The sequence below is a fragment of the Cricetulus griseus genome, chromosome 4 (genome assembly GCF_003668045.3).
Source record: "Cricetulus griseus strain 17A/GY chromosome 4, alternate assembly CriGri-PICRH-1.0, whole genome shotgun sequence".
Classification (NCBI taxonomy): Eukaryota; Metazoa; Chordata; class Mammalia; order Rodentia; family Cricetidae; genus Cricetulus; species Cricetulus griseus.
In genome coordinates this window covers 189185287-189213162 of record NC_048597.1, presented here as the reverse complement: position 1 = coordinate 189213162, position 27876 = coordinate 189185287, and the positions used below count along the sequence as shown (strand labels likewise).

The 27876-nt window shown below is 42.3% G+C and overlaps 2 protein-coding genes across 6 annotated transcripts in view; one reads left to right on the top strand and one right to left on the bottom strand.

Annotated features, from left to right (window-relative positions):
- Cilk1 (ciliogenesis associated kinase 1) overlaps nucleotides 1-601 on the bottom strand; it is a 63052-nt gene extending 62451 nt beyond the window's left edge. For 2 of the 3 annotated variants that reach the window (XM_027411102.2, XM_027411101.2), the window contains exon 1: nucleotides 254-601. The gene's annotated coding sequence lies outside the window, so the exon portion shown is untranslated. The remainder of the gene's footprint in view (nucleotides 1-253) is intronic. The other variant, XM_027411104.2, reaches the window with a different exon arrangement.
- Nucleotides 601-27085, top strand: Fbxo9 (F-box protein 9). 3 transcript variants are annotated; one of them, XM_027411105.2, is made up of 13 exons: nucleotides 601-728; nucleotides 6291-6374; nucleotides 8604-8762; nucleotides 10295-10352; nucleotides 12486-12585; nucleotides 14947-15077; nucleotides 15944-16058; nucleotides 21337-21455; nucleotides 21632-21722; nucleotides 22334-22429; nucleotides 22723-22816; nucleotides 24542-24693; nucleotides 26534-27081. In XM_027411105.2, the coding sequence occupies exons 1-13, from the start codon at nucleotides 723-725 to the stop codon at nucleotides 26640-26642; spliced, it is 1314 nt and encodes a 437-aa protein (XP_027266906.1). In that variant the 5' UTR covers nucleotides 601-722; the 3' UTR covers nucleotides 26643-27081. The 3 variants fall into 3 exon arrangements, with proteins under 3 accessions (XP_027266906.1, XP_035299705.1, XP_027266907.1); XM_035443814.1 differs by lacking the exon at nucleotides 601-728 and adding an exon at nucleotides 860-878 and having other exon boundaries at nucleotides 26534-27085; XM_027411106.2 differs by lacking the exon at nucleotides 601-728 and adding an exon at nucleotides 1272-1423.
- The last annotated feature ends 791 nt before the right edge of the window (nucleotides 27086-27876 follow it).

The window sequence follows — 27876 nt, the reverse complement described above, 5'->3', positions numbered from 1 at the left end:
TCTCTGTGTAGCTTTGTAGACCAGGCTGGCCTCGAACTCACAGAGATCCGCCTGCCTCTGCCTCCCTAGTGCTGGGATTCAAGGCAAGCACCACCCCGCCCGGCTACCCATGGCAATTATGATTATTTCTACAAAATCAAGCCAAAAAGACCAGGCAATATTCCATCTGTGGATGACAAACTAACTAAATAAACAACATACATAGAATTTGCAATTTCTTACTGTAATCAAGTTGCACCCCCTTCCCTTTTACCTCCATTTCTTTGCCGAAGACGTACTTCATTTATGAGCTCCAGAATAAAGTAGCACAATAAAAATTTAAATTCTGTGAAGTCCGAGTGAATGTAGCCTCCAGGTCCTGGCACTTAGAGAAACTCAATAAATGTTGTCTAAATGTCTGTCAAAGACTACGGAGCCTGTGAATTTTGCTAGCATAAGTCTTGTAGGTGAAAAAGTTCTAAAACGTGCAATCCTAGTGCTTTCTATTGACGTGGAATCGGATGTTTGGGCTTTAAGAAGTGGCACCGGGTTGGGGGGTGGGTGGGTGTAAGTTCCGGCTCAACGAGGAACAGCCAACTACAAATCCCAGCGTGCCTCGTGGCGTCGTTCCCTTCAAGAGTCGGGTTTCAGGCCTAGGAAAGGCACGTCCTCCCCCCGCTGTATTGTGGGATCTGTAGTTCGACGTGCCATGCGTTGGCTGTTAGCACTCTTCGGCTGCACACATGAGCGTATGTTTTCTTCGGGTCAGAGTCTGTGGGGTGCAATGACTGTTGAGTTATTATTACTCTTCGCATTCTGACAGTGCCCCGGGGCGCCTAAACTCCTGCTCTCTAGCGTCCAACTGAGATCGGCTCGGGGGCGCTACTCCGAAAATTCAGGTTTAAACATTTTGAGCTAGCGTCTGCTTCCTCCTGCCTGGGTGTCTTCAGAACCAAACAGGCGGGTTGAGTGAGTCCGGGCAACCCGGTTTACGCAAAGGGCTGCACACAGTAGCGGGCGACGGGCGGCTGCGAGCGAAGCAGGCGGCAGCGGCGGCGGCGGCGGCCGTGCACACGCGCATGCGCGGCGCGGCGGCGCAGTTTCCGCAGCCGAGCCGGCAGCTCCGCCGCGGCGTCCGTATAGCTCCTGCTGGGCCGACGCTCCGCTCCTCGCTCGGTGCTCGGCCTCCGCTGGCGAGCGGCGACCCCTCCGCAGCTCGTGTCCCCCGCCGCCGCCGCAGCGCGCCTGCCCCCGGCCCCCTGCCCCGCGAAGATGGCTGCCGTACGCCGGGCCCGCAGTTACTGCCGCTGCCTGGTGCGCTTCTCCGACCGAGAACTCTGCTAAGCCCCGCTGCAGCAGACGGGCAGGAGTAGACACCGGGCAGTCGCCACCCCTCCGGGAGCCGGGCGCGGGGAGCCCCTCGACTGGGCCGCCCGCCAGCATGGTAACCGCTGGGGGGCGGGCGGCGAGGGCCGGGCCGTCGGGGCGGGGAGGCGGCCCCGGGTGAGGGTTAGGCTTGGACGGATCGACGGTGGAGGAAAGGCCCGCTTCGGCGGCTCACGACCGTCGGAGCAGGCAGTGGGGGCTGAGGTGCACCGTGCTGGCCTCTGCACGAGGGAGGTGGCCCTGGCGAGAGGAGACACTTGTTGATTGCTCCCGTTCTGGCAGCCAGGCCCGCAGCCGGTCTCGGCGTGATCGGGAGCCCCGAGTTTAGGACGCACGTCCCCGAGGCTGCGGGGGTACCGGGAGGGTGATATTGGCCGGCAGTCCTGGCAGACTCGGAGGGCTCCGGTCTAATTTCGTGATAGCGAGGGCCCAAGCCGTGTCTCCGTGTGCAGATGGAGATGGAGAGACGGCGCTAAGGTCCGTGTCTGACAGCCGTGGTCTCAACGGGACTGCTGCACGGAGTATGTGTAGTCTAAGCAATGGCTAAGATTAACCTCCGGCCGAATGAATTAAGGATGACAGAGGCCAGACTAACTAGAGTGGTTATCGTTCCTTGGCTGACACGATTTATTTTAAGCAGCTAATCTGGAGCACAGGAAAAAAGCACGAATTGATTATTCTTCTAAACTTTCAAAAGTGGTTCTCTGACCAGGATTCGGCCCTTAACCTTCGTATTTAATTAATCCCACGTGAAGAAACTTGACTCAGGTGTACAGTGATGCTTGAGTAATTTTCAATTATGAAAAAACGGAAAATTTCCTAAGTGCCTGTTTCAAGTGGCGTTGAAATTGACCAAATGTAGTAAAATCCCAGGCCATACTTTCAAAATTAGGTTAACAATGGGTTCTGTTATAATACAGAAACTCAGGGGAAAAGGAATGTTGTCTTAGTACAGGTTTCCCATTTTCTTACCTTTGAGATAGGTATTCTGTGTTTAACTTTTTCTTTTTTTTAACCTCTATTACTAGCGTGGCATGTTGTGATTTTGGTACCGCACCTGATCTTCATTATTACCAAACCTATAAAGTGTGATCTGTGATAAACTTTTAATTGTGGAATGTCACACCTGAAAAGATGACCCCGAAATAACCGATTGCCTTTACAGATCTTCCTCTCTTCTTAAATTGCTTTTCAGTTTCGTGTGTGAGTGTATGTGTATGTGTGCTGGATAGTTTTATGTCTGCTTGACACAGGCTAGAGTCATCTTGAGAGGAGGGAGCCCCAATTGAGAAAATGCTTTCATAAGATCCACTGTAGGGCATTATCTTTTCTTTTTTTCTTTTTCTTTTTTTCTTTTTGGTTTTTTGAGACAGGGTTTCTCTGTGTAGCTTTGGAGCCTATCCTGGCACTCGCTCTGGAGACCAGGCTGGCCTCGAACTCACAGAGATCCACCTGCCTCTGCCTCCCAAGTGCTGGGATTAAAGGCGTGCACCACCAACGCCGGGCTGTAGGGCATTTTCTTAATTAGTGATTGATTGAGGGAGGGCCCAGTTCATTGTGGGTGGTGCCATTCCTTGGTTGATGGTCCTGGGTTCAATAAGAAGTCAGGTTGAGCAAGCCACGAGGATCAGGCCTGTAAGCAGCACCACTCATGACCTCGGCATCAACTCCTGCCTCCAGGTTCCTGCCCTGTTTAAATTTCTGTCCTGGCTTCCTTTGATGATGAACAGTGATGTGGAAGCATAAGCCAAATAAACTATTTCCAAGTTGTTTGACATTTCAGTACAGCAATTGTAATCCTAACTAAGACAGTATGTCATGTGTGTGCAGGTGCCCACAGAGGCAGAAGAGGGTTCCAATCTCATGGAGCTGTTGTGTGCTGCTAGACATGGTTGCTGGTAACCAAACTCAGGTCTCTTGGAAGAATATCAAGTCCACAACTGCTGAGCCATCTCTCCAGCTCTACAGAGTCCCTCCAAAAAAAAAAAAAAAAAAAAAAAAATTGGTCTTAATAAAAACCTAGAGAAAAATATTAGGGGGTGAAAGCTGAAAGATCAGAAAAGCAGAGCAGCCAACCACCGGAGTTCTTACCTCCGTGACTCTTAGACTGAAAGGGGGGCAAACTTGTGTCCACACCTGCCTTATATTCCTCTGTTTCCTCTTCCCTAGTGCTGGGATCAAAGGCATGAGATCTCAAGTGCTGGGATCAAAGGCGTGTGCCACTACTGTCTGGACCCTGTGGTTAACTAGTGGCTAGTTCCCCACTCTGATCTCCAGGCAAGCTGTGAGAGCACAAACAAAATATTAATTACCACAGAAAAGATCACAGTGTGTAGTAGCTCACACTTAAAATTCCATTCCTCCTAGCATTTAGGAATCTGATGCAGGAAAATCACTGCAAATTCAAGGCCATCCTAGGCTATACAGAATGAGACCTCGTTTCAAGGAACAAAAACTAACTAGGCTGCTATTTTACCAAAAATCATGGAGTGTGTTTGATCTTAAAGGTAGCAAAGATGACCAAGATATGTTCTCTGTCTTTGGTTGCACTCATTCCACTGAAGGAAGAAAAACTTGAATACAAAATTCCTGCAACAAAAAAATGATTGGGAAAAGCTGCTAAGATGAACCTTTACCTGAATCTTGAAAATAAGTAGGAGCAGCTATGTGAGGAAGATGATTGTAATCCAGGTCCAGGAGCAAGCAGCACTAACTGGAGGAAGCTCTTCACATCAAGTTAGCTTACTGTGACTGCCAGGCAAAAGTAGAAGGCTGTCTCACTAAAAGGATACTATTGGACTTGGGTCCTCTCTTATTAGCTATGCTTAGGGTTCGAAGTGATAGATCGACTTGAAGTATGCTTCTCAGCAGGATCCATACATTTCATAGTCCCTTATGTATTTCCTAGTAGATAAGTATCTTATTGCAACTGAGATCATTTATAAAGAATTCATTTTGGCCCAAGGTTCTGGAGGATCAACTCTGAATCCAAGTACTTTGAGCTTCTAATGAAACAGCAATCAAGGCTGGAACACATAAACAAGGAAACTGTTCACCTCATGAGCCAGGACACAAAAAAGAAAGGGGTCCCACAGTAGGCCAGATTCTACAGGTTCTGTCAATGTTTTGGAGTGCCAGCCTAAGGGACTTTTACACATGGACCTTTTGGGGGACACCTGTCCAAGCTCTTTTATCTAAACCCAGACTCCAGACTCAGAACATTTATGTCTTCACTAATGTAACCTTTACAGAGCACCAAGCATTTGACTCTGTACCAGCTAGTCAGATGTCATAGGCCCCCTGCTCTGAGTCTGGTTGCCTGAGATAAGGGATGAGCAGAGCTTGTTTGTGTTATACTGTGTGTCTGCTTGCTCTGTTCAAAGATCTGTTGTAATAAAACCTTTTCTGTCCTAGAAATAACTTAGAGCTGAAAATTTGTTATAAAAATTGCTGTCTTTGGAACTAGATGCAATTGTGCTTTTTGGCTTTTCTTTTTTTGGGAGTGGTCTATATATGTTTCCCTGTGTGTATGAAACTGTACATATGCCCTTAAGCATGTGTGTGTAGATACTAGAGGCAAGAAATTTGGTTTTGTTACTCTTCCCAGGCAACCTTCAGGGTCATTTCCCTCATTGCCACATTTCTGTGTAGGACTGATCATGTTGAGTGTTGAGCAAGTTCCCCTTGCTGATAAGTTATTAGCTAACAGACTGAACTGAGGCAATACTTCATTTAATTTACTGAAACTAAAAGGATACAATGGAAATAGTAAACTGAAACATTTATTAAGCCCAAAATTACATACTATAATTCAGTCCACTTTTATTCTACTTTAATCCACTGCAATGTAAAAGATTGGGTTTATAATAGAAATAAAATATAATAGAGGTTGGTTTGGTTGGGATATTGCTCAGTGGTAGAGTACTTGTTTACCATGCGCAAGGCTCTGGACTCAGCACAAAAAAAAAAAAAAAGGAAAAAGAGAAGGGCTTTCTCCCCCTCCCTCCCTCCTTCCTTTTTTCTTTTTTTCATTTAAGACAAGGTCTCACTGTATACTTCTTCATTGACCTGGAACTCATTGTGTAGACCAGGCCAGCCTCGAACTCAAGAAAATCTGCCTGCCTCTTTCTTTATGGAGATTAAAGGCATGTGATACCATGCCTGGCTGAGATACCATGCCCACTGAGGTTGGATCCCCTGCATGTATGCCACCATGTGGGTGCTTAGAACAGAACCTGGGTCACTTGGAAATGCAGAATGCTCTAAACTTCTGAGTCATCTGCAACTCCAAACCTGAAGCCTAGTGGGGTGGATTCTACAGTATTACAAAAGTTAAAGTACAAGTTTTCTTTCATTGGTATTATTTAAACTTAACAAAGCAGACATCTGGAGAGAAGCAATTACATTTCATTGGCTCACAAGGTAATAGTTTCTATAACTCGCCGAACTTTGTGAACACAAAATTGTTCTGAAAATGTTTTGCTTTTAGTTAGACTGAAACCACTGTGTTTGGAACATTGGTGATAGGACTTATTGGCTGCATTTCAGGACACTTGGGTCCTGCTGGAAAAACGTCACCTGTGAGGTGGTCTTTACTATGCAATTTCCCTTCTAGATCTTGGCACAATTTATAGGAAACAAGAGGCCAAAGAAACATTTACTGATAGCAAATTCTAGACTCAAAATGACTTGTTTGTTTTGAGATAGAGTCCTGGAACTCACTCTGTAGACCAGGTTGGCCTTGAACTCAGATAATGACCTGTCTCTGCTTCCTGAATGCTGGGATTAAAGTAGTATGCCACCACCGCCTGGCTCAACATGACTTTGGATGAGTAGAATTGATATTATACTTTTGGGAACAAGAGTGTAACAGCGGAGTAGATCACAAAGCCAGTTTCTGATGTTGTTCTGCTTTGTTTCCCCAGGCAGAAGCGGAGGAAGATTGTCATTCTGATGCTGTCAGAGTGGGTGATGATGAAAATGAGAGTCCCGCTGAGAGAGACCTGCAGGCACGTGTCTTCAGTTGTATATGGAATGCTTGTCCCACATGTAGACATTGGTTCCAATTGGGAGCATTTGTCAGCTCCTTGCATGGAATTTAGTTGGACTTTCATATTTTCTGTTTGTTTTTTGAGATGTAGCCTTGGCTATCCTGGAACTTTCTCTGTAGACCAGAGTGACCTTTAGCTCAGAGATCTGCCTCTGCCTCCCAAGTGCTGGGATTAAAGGAGTGCACTACCATTGCTTGGCTTGGACTTTCATATTCATTATAGCATACTGAAACCATATAAATGTCAGTAACTACAGCTTTGGAGTTCAATATATAGTTTAAAATTTTTTATTACATTTATTTATTTGTGTGTGTGTATGTGCACCCATGTAGAGGTCACAGGACAATTACTGGGAATCATTTCTTCCCTTATCCCATATGGGTCTTAGGGATAGAACTTGGGTCATTAGGCTTAGCAACAAGTGCTTTTACCCACTGAACTAATGCTTTGGTCCCCAGAATGTAGGTTTAAAGTATTCAAAACAATATGTGAGCATGACTCAAAACTCAGAGCCTTAAATACAGTGGTTGATGTTTGATCACTTAAAAGTTAAAGCCTGTAAAAGTGCTGTAAGGTTGAAAGAAATAGCTAGAACAGCTGCTGTCATGTGAACCAAGGTTTAAGATCCTCAGTGTATAGATTACGTGCATAAATCAGAGGAACACAGACAGAAAGGTTACAAGACACTTAATGGAAAAATGAATGGCTGTTAAATATTTGAAGAGAAAATAAACCTCTTTAATAATTTAACTGGTTTATTGAATAATGTCCATTTCTGTCTGGACTGTGAAAACACATATTACACTTGAGATTATAAATGACCATTATTTTTCTGGAGGGGACATAGCAATGTGTATAAAAATTAAAATGTGTTCCCTTTTGATACAGCAATTCTCTGGGAAATTAAATCTAAGGAAATAACAGGGAAATTGAGTAAATATACTTGTTCAAAGATGTTTATAATAGCATGGCTTATATGGAGAAGTGTCACATGACCTGAATATTCATTACTTTTTCTAAGGAATGGTGGTACCATAATATGAAGTACACTATAGCCATGTACAAGGGTGAGGTAAATCTTGTGTATTAAACTCAAATTAAAAATTACTGTAATTGAACTAATTATTGAACTTGTAAACCTTATAATACTTGTTTGTTTGGTACATGTCATTTAGTAAATAATGAATGCAGCTAAAGATTCTGCAGGTCAGGCATGACTGTGACGTGCCAGAAGAGTGTGGGATCCAAAGCCCTGTACAGAACATTTTGAGAACATCTATAAGGCACCATTTCAAAAAGTTAGCCAGAAACAACATACACGATTCTGTTAGAAGCGGCCATCTTCCAGAGGAGAAGAACATTGGCTTGAGCTCCTTGCTAGGAAAGCAGAGAGACTGAGATTGTTCTTCAGGGCCCTTAGAGTCAGTGCCCTGGGAGGGAGGATGGGAGAGGGAGACAAGAGAAGAAGCCCAGCTGTAGTATAGTCTTAAAGGACTGCCTGAGCTGGTCCTGTGGGGTTCTGAGGATATAGACTGCCCTTACCGGGAGCCAGGTGATGGAGTGGGAGCCTGAAGGCAACGTGATCCTGCTGAGGCAATATCCAGAGGGGTGATAACTTGGCTGTTTTCAGAAGTTGGGGTAGCAATATCTTCCTTAAAAGCAGTCTGACCATATAAGGGACTGGACCTTATCTGTTTTATATTGAAATGATCTGTGTTTAGAAGGATTTACATTTTGGAGTATAGAATGTTTACTAAAAGAGAAAGACTTTGGGCTGACTTATAGAACTTTTTAGTGGCTTTGTAATATCTACTAAATATTAATATACACTTTGTAATATCTACCAAATGTGCATTATTCACAATTGTTCAGTACCATGTAAGTTCAGCCCCTAAGTTAGGGCTTATATCTTCAATTCTAATTAAAATTTAAATCTTCAGTATTCTCAGGCTTTTTATTGTATAGACAGATTTACTTTCTCAGCAGATGTTCATTCTTTAAAGTTTTAATCAGAAAATTATTTTTTTAAAGTATGTTTCAGGTATTTGGTTCAAAAGAGAGAGACACTGTTTTCTGGCCTTAAAATTACAAGAATGTACATTGAAATAGATACTGGGCACATTAATAAATCACTCTAGAGTTTCACTACCTTCTCTTGATGGGTCCTCAAATATCCTTTTGCTGTAGGCACAGCTTCAGATGTTCAGAGCTCAGTGGATGTTTGAACTTGCCCCAGGCGTAGGTTCCAGCAATTTAGAAACTCGGCCTTGCAGAGCAGGAAGAGGCTCCATACTGAAAGCAGCTGCAGACACCAAAGGAAGGCAGGAACTGGCAAAAGAAGAAAAGTTAAGTGCTGAAATGTCCTAACAAATTAACGTTACTCTTTTTTTTGCAGCACACAGATTTTTCGCCAGTGTGATTCATCATTAGTCAACTCTGATGATAGAGACACGTGTTTATAAAGTAAATGATGTTTTTCTGATGTGGAGAAATTTTGACTAGTATTCCGGCTTACCTATCCTCTACTACTTCTAAGTGTTTGGGGTGGTATTATTACTATGGGCTTTCTTGTGACATAATGAGAAAGGTCCCCCATAGTCCTGGGCATTTGAGTGCTCGCTTTCTTGTGACACTGTTTGGGGAGACTTGAGAAATGTGTTGTTGGAGGAAGTGTGTCACTGGAGATGGGCTTTGAGAGTTTAAAGACCCATGCCATTTCAGGCCTGCACTCCATAATGCTTCATGCTTGTTAAAAGATGTGAGCCCCCAGTTTCCTGTTCTTGCATCATGCTTTCACTCCAACCTCCATGGACTCCAACCCTCTGGAACCATAGCCCAAATAACCCTTTTCTTTTATAAATTGCCTTGGTCATGGCATTTTATCACAGTAACTAATACTGGCTTTTTCCTGTCACCTATGATTTTCATGTAATGTTTGTTGCTAATTTATTGCCTCTTAAGATTCACCTAGTCTCTGGAAAAAAAAATAATGGACATTTGGAATTTACAACAGAAGCCCTAAAGGCAGAGTTGGAAATTTTCAAATGCTCTTGTCTTTTCAAGGATGTTTGTCTTTTTGTCTTGTGAGAGGTTCTCACTCTATATAGTCCAGGTGGCCTGGAACTTCCTGTGTGGGCCGGAATGGCAGAGAATTTACTGTGCTCTCCTTGCCTCAGCCTCCTTATTTATGCTTTACTGCATCTCACCTGGTGTCTGGGCTCCTGCTCTTTGGGAACTTTAATTGGGTGTTTTGTTACATTTTAAACTGAGCGTGTTGTCATGTTATGTCAGTCATTACCTTATCCTGGACAGTTTGTAGCTGTTTACACTGTAAGTACCTGCAAGCTAACTGCTTGCCTGGCCCCTGTCGCTGTCTTCCTCTCATGGGGGCTGTCATCATTACATCATCACATCCTAGCAGGGTGCTTCTCCGAGCGTGAGTCTTTACAAGGCAGAATGTGTTGGCCTTTCCTTTTATGGCTCATAGTTTTGTGTCATTTACACATAGGAGCTACCTATGTCCCCAAGATTTTTTTTGTTTTCTCTGAAGTTTTATAGTTTTGTATCTTGAGTTCATAATCCATTTTGAGTTATTTTTATGTGACTTAGGTCAAAATCCATTATGTTGTTTTGGATGTACAATTTCTGTAACATCGTTTGGAAATGCTGTCTTTCTACTATATATTTACACTGTATGTATGTATGTATGTATGTATGTATTTTTGTGTGGGGTTTAATGAAACCCAAGCCGTCCTCACATAAGGATGGCCCTGCTGCCTCTGCCTCTCACGTGCTGGGACTTGTGCCACTGTACCTGCTTTATCTTTTTACAATACAGATTTTCAAAGTTTTTTTTTTTTTTCCTTTTTATCTCACAGGCTCGAGAACTCTTTCTGAAAGCAGTAGAAGAAGAGCAAAACGGAGCTCTCTATGAAGGTAAAACCCTGCCTCCGAATTGCAGCTCATTAGTGATCAGTATTTTCTTGTGCTGGAATTTGTTTGGTGTAGAACATTTTCCTCCTTTTACTTAAAATAATTTTTTTAAGTTAAAAATATTTGACTGGGCACAGTAGTGCATACCTGTGGCTTAGAAGATCCTTGCAGGTTTGAGGCCAGCCTGGTCTATATAATGAGCTCCAGGCCAGCCAGGGTTACATAGTAAAGACCCCTTCTTACAAAATAATTAATTAGTTAATATAAATGAATTGTATATAACTTGTTTCCAAAATACAATTCAGAGCAAAATTATCATATTTGTAGGATAAGTAAAATAAATTTTCTATATTTAGCTTTGTATTAGGTATTCATTAATAAAGTAAAAATTGTATTGGGTTCTTTTCATATGTGAAAATATTTCAGATACATGAAATACAAAGGATGACATAAAGAACACGTAGGTGGTATTTCTAAGCTTGACTTTAATTTTTACCAAAGGCAGGTGCTTCAGCTTTTGTCTCTATAAACCCTACAGCAATGCATTTGGAAAATGGAGAGGTGGCTCAGTGGTGGAGTCCTTGCCGGTTGTGTGTAATGTGTGACCTAGGTTCTATCTCCAGCAAGCAGCGGGGTAGATAATGTGCACATAGACAGAGTGATTCCACTCCTTTCCGTAGTACATTTTTTTGGTGAGAATGATAGTAAATGGGACATGAAAAAAATGCTTGAGATTAAGTCCTTTGAAAACATGTGGAAAATGACATCATTTGAAGCTACTGTATTTATTTGAAAATTTCTTCTACTGATATTTTTATCTATAGTTTAAGTGTCTAACTGGTCAAATCCCTTATGTAGACTTCATTAGTTTGTGAGGCGTCCACCTGCACTTAATATATGGCACTAGACTCAGAGTGTGGAAACATGACAGAAAATAGCATATTGAATGAACTTCATCCTGAAGAAAAAAAGCTAATCAGCTTCTACAGCTCCAGATTCCAGTGGGGAGAGATGATGGAGCATCACTGCTAGGAACCACTTACCCACAAGAGTTACAAAAGGCAGGATTTAAGTTGGGCATAGTGGTGCATACCTGTAATCAGTGCTCAGAAGGCTGAGGCAGGAGGATTGCCATAGTTTGAGGCCAGTATCAGCTATATACTCAGTATAGGAGGCTAACCAGGAAAACAAGACTCTATCTCAAAGAAAACAAAATAAAACAACAAAAATAACAAGTTTTATGGGTCTAAAGAGATGCTCAGTGGTGTTCACAGCTTCCTATACCTCCAGTGCCAGGGGATCTGACACCTCCTTCTGCCCTTCCTGTGCACCTACACATAAATAGAAATAAAAAATAAAGGGGGGGTGCGGGGCAGGAGGCCTCAGCCCTACACAGAAAACTGTAGGAAACCAAGGTTTCCTGAAAACAGAAGAAAGTCATCTCCAGGTTGGAGCGCACCAGTTGGTTATCTAACACCAAGTAGTCAGCCCTGAAGACGTATACACAAGTAGCGTACAGACTGAGCAGGGTATATGTAGAAATATATATGCATCTACATGTACTTATATCTGTGTAACAACAATTACAACAAAGAGGCTATGAATTTGAAACAGAGCAAGGAGGGGTATATGTGAAGGTCTGGAGGAAGGAAAGGGGAAGAGGAAATGCTGTAATTATATTTATAATCTCAAAAAATAAATTTTAAGAGGTGGAAATAAAAATGTCAAATAAAAGTAATGTTTAAAGTTTATTTAGCTGAATAAGGGCCCACTGGATTAAAGGAAATTGGGTTTGAAAAATGAATTACAAATGGCACAAGGAAAAATTCATCCAGAAGTAATTATTTTGGACTATAACAATTGCACTTTATGGAGCTCAGCAAAGAAGCCCCACATAGAATCACATCTAGTGAGTCATAGAGGATGAGAAAAACATGGGAAGGATGAAAAGATAGTTCCTGTAACCCATTAGCCTTGAGAGGATAGGAAGCTGAGCAGCATGGCTTGGAGATTTGTTTGTTCAGTGTGCTACTGTTGCATATTTGAAGTATTCAGCTGTCCTATCATTTAAGGGCAATCAGAGTGACTGACAGAAATGTGTGGCCAGAGCTAATTTAGCTTTATCTCTTCTTTTAGCCATCAAGTTCTACCGTAGGGCTATGCAACTTGTACCTGATATTGAGTTCAAGATTACTTATACCCGGTCTCCAGATGGTGATGGCGTTGGAAACAGCTAGTGCGTATATAATTTGACAGACAGTAATACATAAAGTTTACAAGTTAAGCACTTTTTTACCATTCTAACTCTGAACCTGCTAAGAAGGTGGTGCTGGTTCTGTTACTGTCATGTTTAGTGTGTCATGTTTATAAGTAGACTTAGGTAACTAGGGAAATTTTAAGATTTACATTTTAAGTAGATGTAAGAAGCATAAAGTGATGAAAGTTTTTAAAATTAAATTGATTATTATATTTTATCTATTTATTTTGGTTTTTTGAGACAGGGTTTCTCTGTGTAGCTTTGGAGCCTATCCTGGCACTCACTCTGGAGACCAGGCTGGCTCGAACTCACAGAGATCTGCCTGCATCTGCCTCCTGAGTGCTGGGATTAAAGGCATGCGCCACCAGTGGCTGGTGATTGATTATTATTGAAAAGAATAAATTAAAGAATATACTTCAGGGCTGGAGAGATGGCTCAGAGGTTAAAAGCACTGACTGTTCTTCCAGAGGTCCTGAGTTCAATTTCCGGCAACCACATGGCAGTTCACAATCACCTTGAATGAGATCTGGTGCCCTCTGCTATGCAGGGCACATTCAGGCAGAAGACTGTATACTTAATAAATAAAATCTTAAAAAAAAAAATACTTCAACCTTCTGAAGTCTATTTGAAGTGGAAAATACTAAATGTAGTTAGGCTAGTTGATAATATGTTAACTAATGTTCGAAGTTGAGTGGTTTAGGTTATAGAACTGTATTATTATACTTGTCTCTGTGTTTGAATCTTTTGATATTTCAAAAAACCGTCTTGTTAGGATAATGCTAAACTATAGTGATTTCATTCTCTTAATGTATGTAGAATGAACATTATTAAACCTGTCAAATAGTGTTGCCTAAAAGCATAGGTACAAGGTATAAGCATTGAGAAAAATCATAGTTCATTGTACCTGACAGCACTTCCATCAGTTATGAAGAAGCAATGACGGTTTAAACTGAATATATTTCAAAGCCATTTTTTTTTTCTTCAAGACTGTTATAAAATTGTTTTGGCCTAACTTCTCCCAACTTGATGGCATTAGAAGGAAAGGTGCTTGTGCCCAGGAGGAAATGTCAGTTGCAAATGGATATTGCAGGGCTAGGAATATAATCAGTTAGAAGAATGCTTGCCTAGCTTGCACAAAGCCCAGGATTTGATCCCCAGCACCGTGTACAGTATGTGTGATGGCACATACCTATGATCACAGCACTTGGGAGATTGAGGAAGGAGAATCTATAAATTCTTGAATGTATGTGTAGTGAATTGAGGGATAGCCAGAGCTATGAGACCATTACCGTAGCTAGGGGGAACCATTACATAGAGTTGTTTTTTATTTTGTTTTTGTCTCTTCACCCGCCCCTCCCCTCCCCTATAACAGGGTTTTATTTACCATGTAGCCCTGGCTATCCTGGAACTTACTCTACAGACCAGACTGACCTTGAAATCAGAGATCTACCTACCTCTGCCTCCTGAGTGCTGGGATTAAAGGCATGTGTTGAAGTTTTAGTAGATGGACCATTGAGTTTATCTAGGCCCAACCTTATTTGCTTTCTGTATTATGAAATGCCTTTCCTGTTTTCCTAACTCCATCCTCGTGCAGGTCTTTTTTGTAACTCTGATCATCTTTAAGGTTAACTTCTTCAAAATGGAAAGCTAAACCAACCTTGCAACTATATATATCTTTAAAAATATTATTGGTAGATGATTTTGTGAATCCCAAGACTTATTCAAATTTGATATTTTATTCTTTAGGGTGGGGTGACAGATTAAGGCAATTTCTGCTAGAAAATTTAGCAACTCAGATGGCATCTGCATATTTTTCATATTGTCAGAAGGAATAAGGTCATTAAATGGGGGCTGGAAGGATGGCTTAGTGGTTAAGAGCACTGGCTGTTCTTTCAACAGACCTGGGTTCAATTCCCAGCATCCATATAGCAGCTCAAAACTGTAACACCAGTTCCAGGGAATCTGTTCCCTTTGCTAGCCTCTGAGGGCCCTGCGTGGTACACAGACATACAAACAAACAAACAAAAATTCACTAAAAGATGTATACAAAATTTCCAAATCAGTTTTTCACTAACTCATAAAATTTCTACAATTAGACTAATTTAGTCTCATTACCTGAGCCTAAAATTCCTAACTCTTTGGATGATTACAAAAAATGTTTTCCTTTGGAAAAGCTTGTTATGGTACTTTGCAACAAGGCAGGACACATGTTAGCATATCTTTTAAAAGTAGTAAGGTTTTTTAGATGGGGTTCTAAAGCTGTTTGGAAGGTGCTGTGAACAAACTGTTTTAACCTTATGGTCTGAGGCATTCAGTTTACTCATTCCCCCTTTGTTTCAGCATTGAAGACAATGATGATGACAGCAAGATGGCAGATCTCTTGTCATACTTCCAGCAGCAGCTCACATTTCAGGAGTCTGTGCTCAAACTGTGTCAGCCTGAGCTTGAGACCAGTCAGACTCACATATCAGGTGTGGCTTCTTTGTTGTTCTACTCAGAACACTTGAACCTTGGTGTAAAGTCAGATAATTAGTGCCCTAGTTCCAGATGTGATGGGCGATATAGTTATGATGTCAGTTCTGTGCTTTTCAGCGTTCGAAACAACACTGGTGCTGAGGGAATTTGGGGTGCCATACTTTTCCATTGAAGCCCTTTGGAGCCTGCAGGAGCACTGCTGTCAATAAGCACAGCAAGCAGGATCTCCAGTGGTTCTGACACAGCTAAATGTTCACAAGTTATCATTTTCCTATAGTAAATACTGCTTATTTACGGGAGGCTGTTTAAAATTTTCTTAAATAAAAATAGCTTTAGTGTCCACTGTGGGTGGAGTTTTTCATCAGGCCCACCAATCAGCTCTGTCCCCCCAGCAGTTCCCAAATAACCACACAGAACTTAATATTAATTATAAATTCCAGTCGATAGTTTACACTTGTTTTTAGCTAGCTCTTAGAACTTAAATTGACCCATCTCTATTATCTACGTGCTGCCCCGAGGCTTGTTTACCTCATCTACGTGCTTCCCATTCTGCTGGCTCTGCTTCTCATGTGTCTCCTCAGACTCTACCTTTCTTCTTCCCAGCATTCTCTTTGCCTTGGAAATCCTGCCTGGCTACTGGCTGTTTGGCTTTCCCCGCAGGGGAAAACAGTACTTTAGGTAGTATCAAATCTCTGCTAAAAAATAAAGATCCCCATGCATTGGTGTAGGAGCCATTGTTTACTACTGTGTTGTTAAGTTAACCGTGTCTGAGCAGTATGAGGTGGTGATGTACAGGTTTCTCAGAATGCATAATGCACTAAGAGAATAAGGGAAGTCACTGAAGAATGATTTTCTGTTGCAGTTCTGCCTATGGAGGTCCTGATGTATATCTTCCGATGGGTGGTATCAAGTGACTTGGACCTCAGATCGTTAGAGCAGTTGTCACTGGTGTGCAGAGGATTCTATATCTGTGCCAGGTACTTGTTTTAAAAATGACTCCGACAGTGGTGAAAAGATGAAGGCCATTTGTCAGTTTTGACCCTCTCCCCCCCCCAAAAAAAAAGAAAACCTTGATGTTCTGAGTAAAAGCTTAAACAGAAACTTTGCAAAACTACTTAATTGAGGCAAGGTAGCCCTGTCTGGCTTGGTTCTGACTGTGTAGTCCAGGTTGGCCTCAAATGCAAAGCAATCCTTCTGACTCAGCCTCCCGAGTCCTGGTTCTATAAGCATGCACCTTAATTTATTTTTTTTAGCTAATGCATAAAAAGGTAAAAACTTTCTCTATTGATGGTACTATATACTGTGTGATACGCATATTGTATAAAAAGGTAAACATTTCTCTATTGATGGCACTATATACTGTGTGATATGCATATTGTATAATGTATCGTCACATTAATCACATTTACTTCTGTTTTTGTACTAGGCAAGTGCTCTTTCTAAAACTGCATCTTAGCACTTGTTATTTTGAGACTAGGCATGTAACTCAGGATGGCCTTGAGCTCACTATATAGCTCAGGTTGTCTTCTAATCCATAATCCCTATGCTTCAGCCTCTGAAGTGCTAGGATTGCAGATGTATGCCACCATACCTGGCTTATTTTTTCTTCATGGTAGAAACTCAAAATTCTTGTACTTTTTCCAAATGCACAACACATTGGCATTTATACCCACTCTGCTTTGTCGCAGTACTGGCACTTCTTGCCCTAATCATAACTTGGTGCCATTGGTCAACTCCTGTCGCTCCCTTTTTCACTCCCCTTCCCAGGGACACAAGCAGCTAGCCGTTGCTGTGCTCTCATCTTTTATAGGATTGACTTTGTTTTTTTAAGACAGTTTCTCTGTGTAGTCCTGGCTGTCCTGACATTCGCTCTGTAGACCAGGCTGGCCTCAAACTCACAGAAATCCACCTGGTACTGGGATTAAAGGCGTGTGCCAGCACCACCCAGCCAGGATTGACTTTTTTAGATCCTGTACAATGAGTGAGATATGTGGCAGTTGTCACTGACCTTTCACATAACTTAATGATCTGTAGTTCCATCCAAGTTGATACAAATTGCATGATCTTATTCTTTTTATGTCTAAATAGCATTGCATGTGTATATGCGCTACAGTTTTTAAAGTTCATTCCCTTTCCACTTGTTATCTATTGTGAATAGTGCTGCAGTGAAGTGAGAGTGTAGCTGTCTCTTTAACACATTGATTCATTTCCTTTGGGTCCTTTGCATCATGTGACAGCCCTATTATTATCTTTTGAGGACCCTGCATGGCTGTACTAATCTATGTTCTAACAGCTATTCTTAGTGGAGTATGTGATTCCAATGTTTTGTTTGCCTCTCTCTGCTGCTTATAAGTGGTATGGAACATTTTCTTTTCATGTACCTGTTCATCATCAGAATACCTATTTTTGAGAAATGTCTGTTTAGATTTATTGCCCATGTTTTAATTAGGTTATTAGGTCTTTTTGTTGTTGTTGTTGTTTTGTTTTGTTTTTTGCCTTTGAGTGTGTAGTTTCTTGTAAATGTCAACTCTGTCATGTGCAGATTTGGCCATTGTGTTTCTCTCATTATTAGCCTGTCTCTACATGTTATTAGATGTTTTCTTTGCTGTGTAAAAAGAAACCTTTTAAAATGTTGTATTTTATTATGTATTTCATGTGTACATGTATATGGTTCATGTATACATGTATTTGGGCATACATTTGTCATGCCTGTGCAGGCCAGACACAACTCATAGATTCAGCATTCTCCCCCACCGTCTGGGTCCCGGGAACCAAACTTAGGTCATCAGTTTTGGCAGCAAGTACCATCCCTGCTGAGCCATCTCATTGAACCAGAAAGAAACCTTATTTTGAAGTCATCTCATCTCCTTTTGTTTTTATTTCCTGTACTTCTTGGAAGTGCACCCTTCCACCACCACCACATACATGAGATATAGATGCATCTGGATATAGAGGCATCTGGGGCTTTGGCTTCGGTGAGCTTAAATGTATTAACATCTTTGTGATTGATTTCTTTGCTCTGGTTGATGTCAATAATGTCTCCAAGTGCCTGAATAGTCTAGACTGCCATGATTCACAAAAGCAATTTACAACTTTACAATGGGCACAGACTTCCAAAGACTGGTCTGTGTCCTCAGCCTCCACTGTGACGTGTGGTAGCATCTACCATAGTCTCAATTGTATGAGATGTCAAGAGGACTGTCCTTAGGTCCTTCATGGCAAGCACAAGTAATACCAAGACTGTGATGCCTACAGCTGTGGTCCTTGAACCATAGGATTTGAAAAAGACCTTGTCACAACTCTTAGGATAGATATGGAAAATGTCTGGACTTTGGTGACAGTGTCTAGTTTTGGGAGCCATGCGGTAGGATGTCACCTTGCCTAGCTCCCATGTTATAAAAACCAAATTAAGGGGCTGGAGAGATGACTCAGAGGTTAAGAGCACCGACTGCTCTTCCTGAGGTCCTGAGTTCAATTCCTAGCAACCACATGGTGGCTCACAACCATCTGTAATGAGATCTGGTGCCTTCTTCTGGTGTGCAGATATACATGGAAGCAGAATGTTGTATACATAATAAATAAATAAAATCTAAAAAAAAACAAAAACAAATTAATGGTGGAGTCTGAAGCATCAGTAACGCCAGAAGTTATAGGATGCAAAGGACATCTCTGTCAAGGACAATTGTGGTTAGCTCTGGGACTTAGACCTCTGACAGCTGCATGTGGAAACCAAGTCTTAAGTGACAAGTCCAAGTGATCTTTTGGTACCAGCAGCTATGGTCCCATGTACACAGACCTTGTGGGTCATATGTAAGAGTTGGGTTTTTGATGCTGATGTGTCCATACTCTTGGGGATACCGGATGTGGCTGTACTAGATACTATGGGTTGAGTATCCATGGTTTGGAGCTTGTGGTTTTGGTATCTGTTGTCAGCAGGATGTGGATAAAATGTCCCTAGGTTGTGTGGGGCAAGCATTGGTAGTCAGAGTCTTGGAACTGCAGGACATGAGTAAGATAGACTTAGGTACTGCCAGTGCTTTTTGCACCAGCAGGTGCAGTACTAAGGCTGTGGGCTGGGGAGGAGGCCTTTCCTAGTTTCTGTTGGGGAGATAGATGTGTGTGTATGACACATTTGGGGTGCTAACAGCTGGGTTTCTAGAACTATGGACATGGATGGGACCTGTTGTAGGGTTCTGTCACTGACAAAATATGTGAGATAAACAACTTAAAGGATTTATTTTAGGTGATGATTTCAGAGGTTTAGTCTTTGGTCTGTTGGCTCTGTTGCCTTGGGCCCTGGAGCAAGGCAGAATATAACGGTTTGGAGTGTGTAGTGCAGTCCACTGTTGACTTGATGGTATTTGGGAAGAAAGGATAGGAAAAAAGCAGCATCCTGTTAACCCTTCAAGGGCATGCTGCAGTGCCCCAGATTACTCCAATAGCGTCTACCTCCTAACATTCTGTCCCGGCTCCCAGTAGCCCTATAATCTGAGGGTCAAGCTGTAAACACAGGCCTTTGGGGAACCTAGGTTGGAAGTGTATCTGGGTTCTGAGAGATAGTGGTAGATGGTGCTGGGTTTTGGCACTCATAGCTAGCTCGCCTCAAGGCAGCTGGCTGGAGAAGAAACCTTGTCCTATTCCCAGAGAGTGCAGATGACACCAGGTAGTAGAACTCTAGTAGTTATATTTCTAGGGCTGCTGGAAGTGACAAGGACCCTCTCCCCTTCTGGTGGACAGACATAAGTAAATCTGGGACTGTATCAGCAGCTGCAGTACCAGGGAGAGACCCAAAAGGGACACTTCCCCAAATTCCCCTAGGAAAAATATAGATGGGACTCTAGCTTGTGACAGTGCCACCTAATGATCTGAGAATGCTGAGCTCTGTGAGGCCCACAAGCCCAAGGCTTCCACCAGCGTTAGGTGTTCTGCTCTCCCCACGGCTGAATGATAGCCAACATTGACTGCTGCTGTAGCAGCATAGATTCTGCCATTAGGGACATGCGTGTTTCTTTTATGAAGCATGGCGTACCAGCCAGCTCCTGGAACTGTGTTTAAAACCCCTGTAGATAGTTCAGTGGTGAATTGAATTCCCAACACCCCGCTGCCCCCTTTTCTTCCCCTCACCCCCAAAGCCTGTGAGGTCGGGGACTCCTTGTCCCACAGTTAGAGCTGCCAGCCAGCTCTCAAGCCGCTGTTGCCAGTACTGAGCTACTGTCCCTTTCCTGGCAGCACAAACACAACCTGTCCCCAGCAGCTGGCACTGAAAACCTGTCCCCAGCAGCTGGCACTGAAGCTGCAGTTCTTTCATCCTCTACATTGCCCTTCCATTTAGAGTGTTTGCCACTTCCTTGCTGTTTGCAGAGCTGGCCCTCAGCCAGCAATGGGATGCAGTCTCCCTTTGCTGTTGGGTTCTCTGTGGCAGTCCTGACAGGGGTTCTCTCTGACTCTCTTGGTTCCTTCAACTCTGGTTAACTGTTATTTCACCTTTAGGGTTTAGGATGGGTCACCCCAGGCCCCTGACCTTTAGTAGAGGTTCCTGTTGGAAATCTGTTGTTAGGCACACTGGGACTTTGTCATATTTTGGTTGTATTTGATTAGGATCCTTTGTTCTTCCCACTTGCTAGGTTTATTGTCTTTTTCCAGGTTTTGGAAGTTTTCTGCTGTTATTTCTTTAGGTAGACTTTCTGTCCCTTTCCCATCCTCTGCTGTCTTGAATGCACTGACTTTGCTCTGTGGATGCTGTCACAGATTCTATCACCTTCCCTTAACTCCATTTCTCCAGAGCTACCCTTTAAAAGCATAGTCACGCTCAGCTCTTGTAAACGGCACTTTCCTGCCGCAGGCTTCCCCTTCTGCCTTGCTCAGCTTGCTCGCTTCTGCAGGTGTGCTCCTACTGGCTCTTTGCTGAACCCACCATTCACACCTGAACCCAAACCTTGCACTGACTGCACCTGCCAGGATAGTCTTCCCTGTCCCTGTGGTCACCTTGTCCAAAGGATCAGTTTCATGAACAGTGTAGTTCCTATCTTAACTGCTTTGGTGGTTGCACTGAGCACTGTACCTGCATATTTTTCTCAGCCGTAAACAAAAGATCCTCACCGTGTCTGTCAGTCTCTGCCTGCCCCTTGAGACAGTGTCTTGAAGGTGCTCAGCAAATCATTGTCGAATTAAAAAGAAATACATGATAGTCAAAATATTCATTGCTTATAGGGCCTTAGCTTTTTACACTTATTGATGATGCACTTTCTTACCCAGAGACCCTGAAATATGGCGTCTGGCTTGCTTGAAAGTGTGGGGTAGAAGCTGTATGAAACTCGTCCCATACTCATCGTGGAGAGAGATGTTTTTAGAACGGCCTCGTGTTCGCTTTGATGGTAAGTTGGACTCAAAACTCAGGAGAAGCCAGGATCTGCAGTGCTCATTTTGATAAAACAAACAGTTTTCATTTTCTGTAATGGACCTAAGTGCATAATTAAAGGGAACATCCTATTATATGATTCTGACTTAAATTGTATTTATGACTTTTAGGACAGTTGTTTCTTTTTTCTAGGTGTGTACATCAGTAAAACTACATATATCCGCCAGGGAGAGCAGTCACTGGATGGTTTCTATAGAGCCTGGCACCAAGTGGAATACTACAGGTACAGCTGCTGTAAACTGAGTGAGTGGAGACCTCTCTCAAGTGTTAGCTTGTTAGTTACTCAGTCTGTTTTCTATTGCTTATGACTTATCCACAAAATGATCCGTGGTATTTTTATTCAGTATTAGGACAGGAATTACACTAAAAAAACCCCAAAAGATTAATATGAATTTTATAATCCCTACAGCCCCTTGATATAGTCCAAAGCCCCTTTGTTCTTTATGATTATATTATACAAGGCTTGTCCCAGCCTTAGTGTTTACAAGTATGACTGCTGATAATAGGATAGTGCTGGTCACTGTGTATTAATTAATTAATTAATTAATTAATTATTGGCGCCTTAGGAAAACATGGAACTTTAAGAAAAGAGCGAAGTTTAATGTTTATTCAGTGAGTAAAACAAAAAGGTCATCAGATCCCCAGGGAGGTTCGTAGAATGCCTTATCCTTGTAGACTGACTTTGCCCTGTGTTCTTTCCTGTCTTAGCAGTGCTTTGCTGGTGGTGTTTCAGTGTGGGTTGCACAGCTATGACTAAGTGTAGGTACTGAAAACTAAGGGCATGTCTTATATTGTGTGTGTGGGGGGGTGTTTGGTGTTTTTTCTTTTATGTAGGTACATAAGATTCTTTCCTGACGGCCATGTGATGATGTTGACAACCCCCGAGGAGCCCCAGTCCATTGTGCCCCGTTTAAGAACTAGGAACACCAGGTAGTGTTTTTATACAACTTTCTAGTCAGTCCGTATTTTCGGATTCAATCTAATGCAGTGCTCCTCTGGCTTAATAATGTATGACTTAAAACGCAGGCAGAGGGCTGGGGAAAACAGTCTCCAGAAGCCTTTCCCTAGGCAGCCTGTATGATAGGTTTGGGGCTTTGGAGTTAAAGTCCATTCTCATCCTAGTAGACCTTTGCAGCATGTTGAATGAGTGGTGCTGTAGCTCAGTTTCCTGCATTACTCAAGTAAGTATACCAGTTAATTTAAGTGCATTTATTATTTCCTAGAACGGATGCAATTCTGCTGGGTCATTATCGCTTGACACAAGATGCAGACAATCAGACCAAAGTATTTGCTGTAATAACTAAGAAAAAAGAAGACGTGAGTATGCACTGGGAACTGGTGTATTCCTGTCCCACAGCCCACTCCTCCATGCCTTCTCAGCCAGAAAGAAAACAGTGGTACTCTGCCAGCCTCTAACAGATCCACCCGCAGAGCTACAGTTTTCTCATGTTGTGTCTGGAACAGTGTGTATGTCTTTCCAGAAAACTGTTCTAGGCTTCATACATACAGGAATGTGGGGCCAGGATCTCCTACATCTGACGACTCTGGTTGCTGTTTTGGGGGGCCTGGCTGCCAGGACAGACCACTCTTTGGTCAGGAGACTTGCAGAGAGAGCATTTTATTGGAAGAACTGATTACTAATATATGTTATAGTCTGATGTTTTCACAACTTTCCCTAAATTCTTTTGTCCAGTCCCATCATCTTGTGACCACCATCCCCAGCCACCCTACCTCCTTTGGTAGGCTCCTAGAACATTGTGGGACAACCGTCTGGGGAGTAGAGATAATGACTTTGACTGTGACTATGCATTTCCTGATATTAACATTAGTTTTTTTTCTAATAAAGTATGTAGGAATTCCCATGTAGCATGTCGGTATCCTTTTATAATGAAAACCAGTCACAGTGTTCATTTACAAAAGTATTATTAGAATGAAATACATCACATCTGTGTATCTATGGACTATTTTATTGTTGTAAGATGAGCTATACTCTATGCTTTTATATATAAATAGATATATAGAAATTTATTTATATAGATGCTTATGTATATACATATGATAAAAGGTAAGATCTTACTGTGTAACCCTGACTGGTTTGGAACTCTGAGGATCAAGCTGTCCTCAAACTCCCAGAGATCTGCCTGTCTCTGCCCAGTATTGGGATTAAGGGTTTATGCCACCAAGCTTCACTCATGCTTTCTTTGGTAGCCTTCACCATTTTATCATCTCCCCCCCCCCCCCAGTGCTGGGATTAAAGGTGTGCGCCGCCACCCCCTGGTAAAGGAAATATTTTCTAATAGATGAAACTATCAGGGTTAGGAGATAAACGTTTTAAAATTGTTTTATTTTTAAAATTGTATTTATTGTATGTGTATGGGTACTTTGACTTCATGCTTGTCCTTCTGCCATGTGTGTGCCCGGTAGCTGTAGAAACCAGAAGGAGGGCATCGAATCCCTTGGGACTGGAGTTGTAGACAGTTGTGAGCTGCTGTGTGGGTGCTGGGAATTGAACCAGGATTTTCTGCAAGAGTAGCCCGTGCACTTAACTGTCAAGCTATCTCTCCAGTCCTTAAAAAGCATTTTAAAGGAAATATTTTCTTTCTTTCTTTCTTTGAGGGGGGGGTGTTTAAGACAGGGTTTCTCTGTGGCTTTGGAGGCTGTCTACTACCTCTTGTAAACTGGGCTGGTCTCGAACTCACAGAGATCTACCCCCCCCCCCAGTGCTGGGATTAAAGGTGTGCGCCACCACCCCCTGGTAAAGGAAATATTTTCTAATAGATGAAACTATCAGGGTTAGGAGATAAACGTTTTATTTCTGAAACTGCTGTGTAACTTTAGTTACCTGGTTTAACCTCCCTGGATCCTCATTTCTTCAGCCATATAGTTAACACCTGAAGTTCCTGTGATGGTGGGGAACAAACCTGGTATTTTACTTAGTGATACTCAAGGCAGTCTGCAATGTGTAACTGTTAAGTTACTTGTAGTGACTCTTATATATTTGTATGCATAGTTATCATACCTCACGTCTCTTTTCTTTTCCAGAAACCACTTGACTATAAATATAGATATTTTCGTCGTGTTCCTGTACAAGAAGCAGATCACAGTTTTCATGTGGGGCTGCAGCTGTGTTCCAGTGGCCACCAGAGGTTCAACAAACTCATCTGGATCCACCATTCCTGTCACATCACTTACAAGTAAGTGACTGCAGTAAAGAAGGCCAAGCTGGGGGGCGAGGGAGATGGCTCAGCAGTTACAGCTCCTTGCTGATTTTCCAGAGACCCAGGTTCAATCTTCAGCACCCATATGGCAGTTCACAACTGTCTGTAACTCCAGTCCCAGGGGATCAGATGCTTTCTTCTGGCCTTCACAGGTGCAAGACACACAAGTGGTGTTCAGACATGCAGGCAAAATAACCATACACATAAGAAAAAAATTAAAATAAAATAAGAAAAGGAATGCCAAGACTAGCATAAAAGTACACTTTATATCCAACTGGAGAAGCCTAACTTGTTTGGAATTCTTCAGTATCTTGTTGCAAAGTAAAAACCACAGTGTGAAACTGTAATGACCCCCCCACCCCATACACATACAAAAGGCTCAAATGTAAGAAGTTGAGCATTACTGAGGAAGTGGAGCCCTGCCTTTCCTACCCAGTCAGTACTCCACTTCAGAAGTGAAAGTGCGAAAGACCAGACGTGAGTGCTCACCCACTCACTAAGCAGGGGGCATTGCATCAGTAGAACTGAGGTCTGTGCAGGCTGTGAACACACTGCTTATTCATTGACATACTGGAGGCATTTTTCAAAAGGTTGCTTTTCTACAGATCACTGTTAATGTTTTTCACTTTATTCCTTTTGGTTCATTCTCAGAGATTATACAATGGTTTTAAAAACCACACTTACATAGTTATGTCTGTTTTTAAAACGGTGCTCAGTAAAACCCAAAGCCAAATGGATTAGGTACATGATTCCTGTTTAAAACTCTTAATTTTGTGAGATAGGGTTTAGTCTGATCGGGTAATTAATTAAGAATATCAAAACAAACAATTCAGAAATAAGAAAAAGTTTAGAAGACAACAAAGAAGTGAAATACTAGGTCATGTGACTGCCAGAATTATCGATGGCTGGCTTGAGAGAGGATTGGTGTCTTGGGGATCTCCATGCAGGTTGAACCCAGAATTCTGAGAGAGACGTTTTGAGGCAGGCTCCCATTAATGTTTCCTGCAGTCTTGACCATGTAGGGTTAACATTCTCTGTCACATTGCCACCTTGTAAATGACCTCAGTGCTCATTTGGAGACTCTGCCTACTGAGAAGAAAGGGCAGTGTGTCCCTCACATTCCAGTCTTTCCCTTCTTAATTCAATCTGTGATCTGATGCAGATGTTTTCCTACTTTTCAAAGTAAAACCCATAAGTAGAAGGAAGCCAGTGAGTGCTTGCCACAGTTTGTGCTTACCCCAGCGGGACGTGAGGATCTCTCTTCAGGGGGAAGTGCTTTGTAACTGCCTGTGACCACAGCCTTGTAATAGTCAAAGGTCACTTGGTTTTCTGCCTTGGTCGACTTCTCTTCATGGGGTATATAATACGCTGTAGTAGCATACTTAGTTGCCACCTCGGCATTCACACACACATAGGATTTTGCTATTGATTGAATATTAAATCATTAGTTCTGTTGTAATAATAGGATTTTCTTTTGAAATACAGTTTAACAAGGGCTGCAGATTTGTCTGTAGCTTATTGTCTTGGAAATTCTCTTAGGAATATATAGAGGGTCATCATGAAGAATAGTACATTACTTTGATTACCAAATATCAGAAACAACCTAACTTTCCAAAAGAATAATTACTTGGTAAGTTATGATATAAGCAGGGGTTATAATGTTATGCGGCCAATAAAAGTGGTTTCTGAAGGAAGTTCTTAAATGTTTTACAATGTGCCTCCATTGTTTAGACTTTAAACTCACCCTGTGCAAGCATGCAGGGATTTCAGACACACTGGAATTTCCTCATTCCGAGGTTTTGTACTTTGTTTCTAGATCAACTGGTGAGACTGCAGTCAGTGCTTTTGAGATTGACAAGATGTACACCCCCTTGTTGTTCGCCAGAGTGAGGAGCTACACTGCATTCTCTGAGAGGCCCCTGTAGAGCCTCACCAGCATATCACTGCTGCATGAGCAGAAGCCTGGAGCGCCAGCATACCTAAGTTATATGTACATACATGGAGTTGGAACTTATTTTAAGTTGTTGGAATTCCTTTAAGAAGAGTATAAATTATTTTTTTTATTTAAAGGGGTAGTTGATTCTTGGGGTAATTTGTTTTGAAATTAGAAGTTGTTAAGTACATTTATGTTATAATAAACCTTAATGTGGGGTTTAAATCATGTTTTCAAGCAGGTTTTTGAGCAGATCTGTCACGTACGCTGCCTTGTGCTTGAACACCCTCATACTCACCTTTGTCAGGGAGCACACTGGATAGTATTTATTCCCGCATGACTTAGCGTCTTTGCATCAGACTCCATTGTGAAACCTGTTCTGGATTTGTTTGAGCTGTTTAATAAAGATCATAAACAAATGTTTCTTTCAAGGAAGAATACATGTCAATAGCCTTTAAAAATGTGAGAATATTTAATAAACAGTCCTGGGATAGATAGCAACAGGATAGACAGTCACCGCCTCAGTCATCATTGGTCTTCACAGTTAAACTTGAGGACTCCAATGTCATTTACGAGACTTACAAATATGTAAGTGGCAAACAGTGACTCTCCCTCAGGCATGGAACTCAACAAGCTCAGCCTACTGACTCAGGGGTCTTTCTTCCTAAATGAACACTTGAGCATCACATAAATCATGTTCTGTGAATACAAAGGGACAAATACGGTTGGAGAGGAGAAATGAGATGCATGAAACAGTAACAAGATCATCACAAAGGAAATAAACATCGGACCACAGATTTTTTAGACATCATTGATTCTTTGGGAATTATACATCATGTACCCCAATTCTGCTCACCTCCCAGTCTCGCATATCTTCCCCTCATCCCTGCAGTGCCCCCCAATAAAATAAAATAAAACCCACAACCAAGAAAGCAACCAAAAACAACCAAACAAAAAAACCTCTTTGTTTCTCCCTCTTTCCCACCTCTCCATTTGCCCTGGTGGCCCTGGGAGCAAGCAGTGTGTCACGTAGTACACCCTCTTGTCCAGTCAGCCTTACTCCTAGATGGAGTAGATGCTAGGGTGGCCCAACCCAAGGCCCAGCTGTGGGCCTCAGTGGTAGCTGAGATGCTCAGTCTAGGCCACTGGCACCTCCCACCTCAGGTGAGGGAATAGAGCCAGCTCCCCTATGCCCATGCCACCAGGGTCAGTTCCTCCCCTGTGGG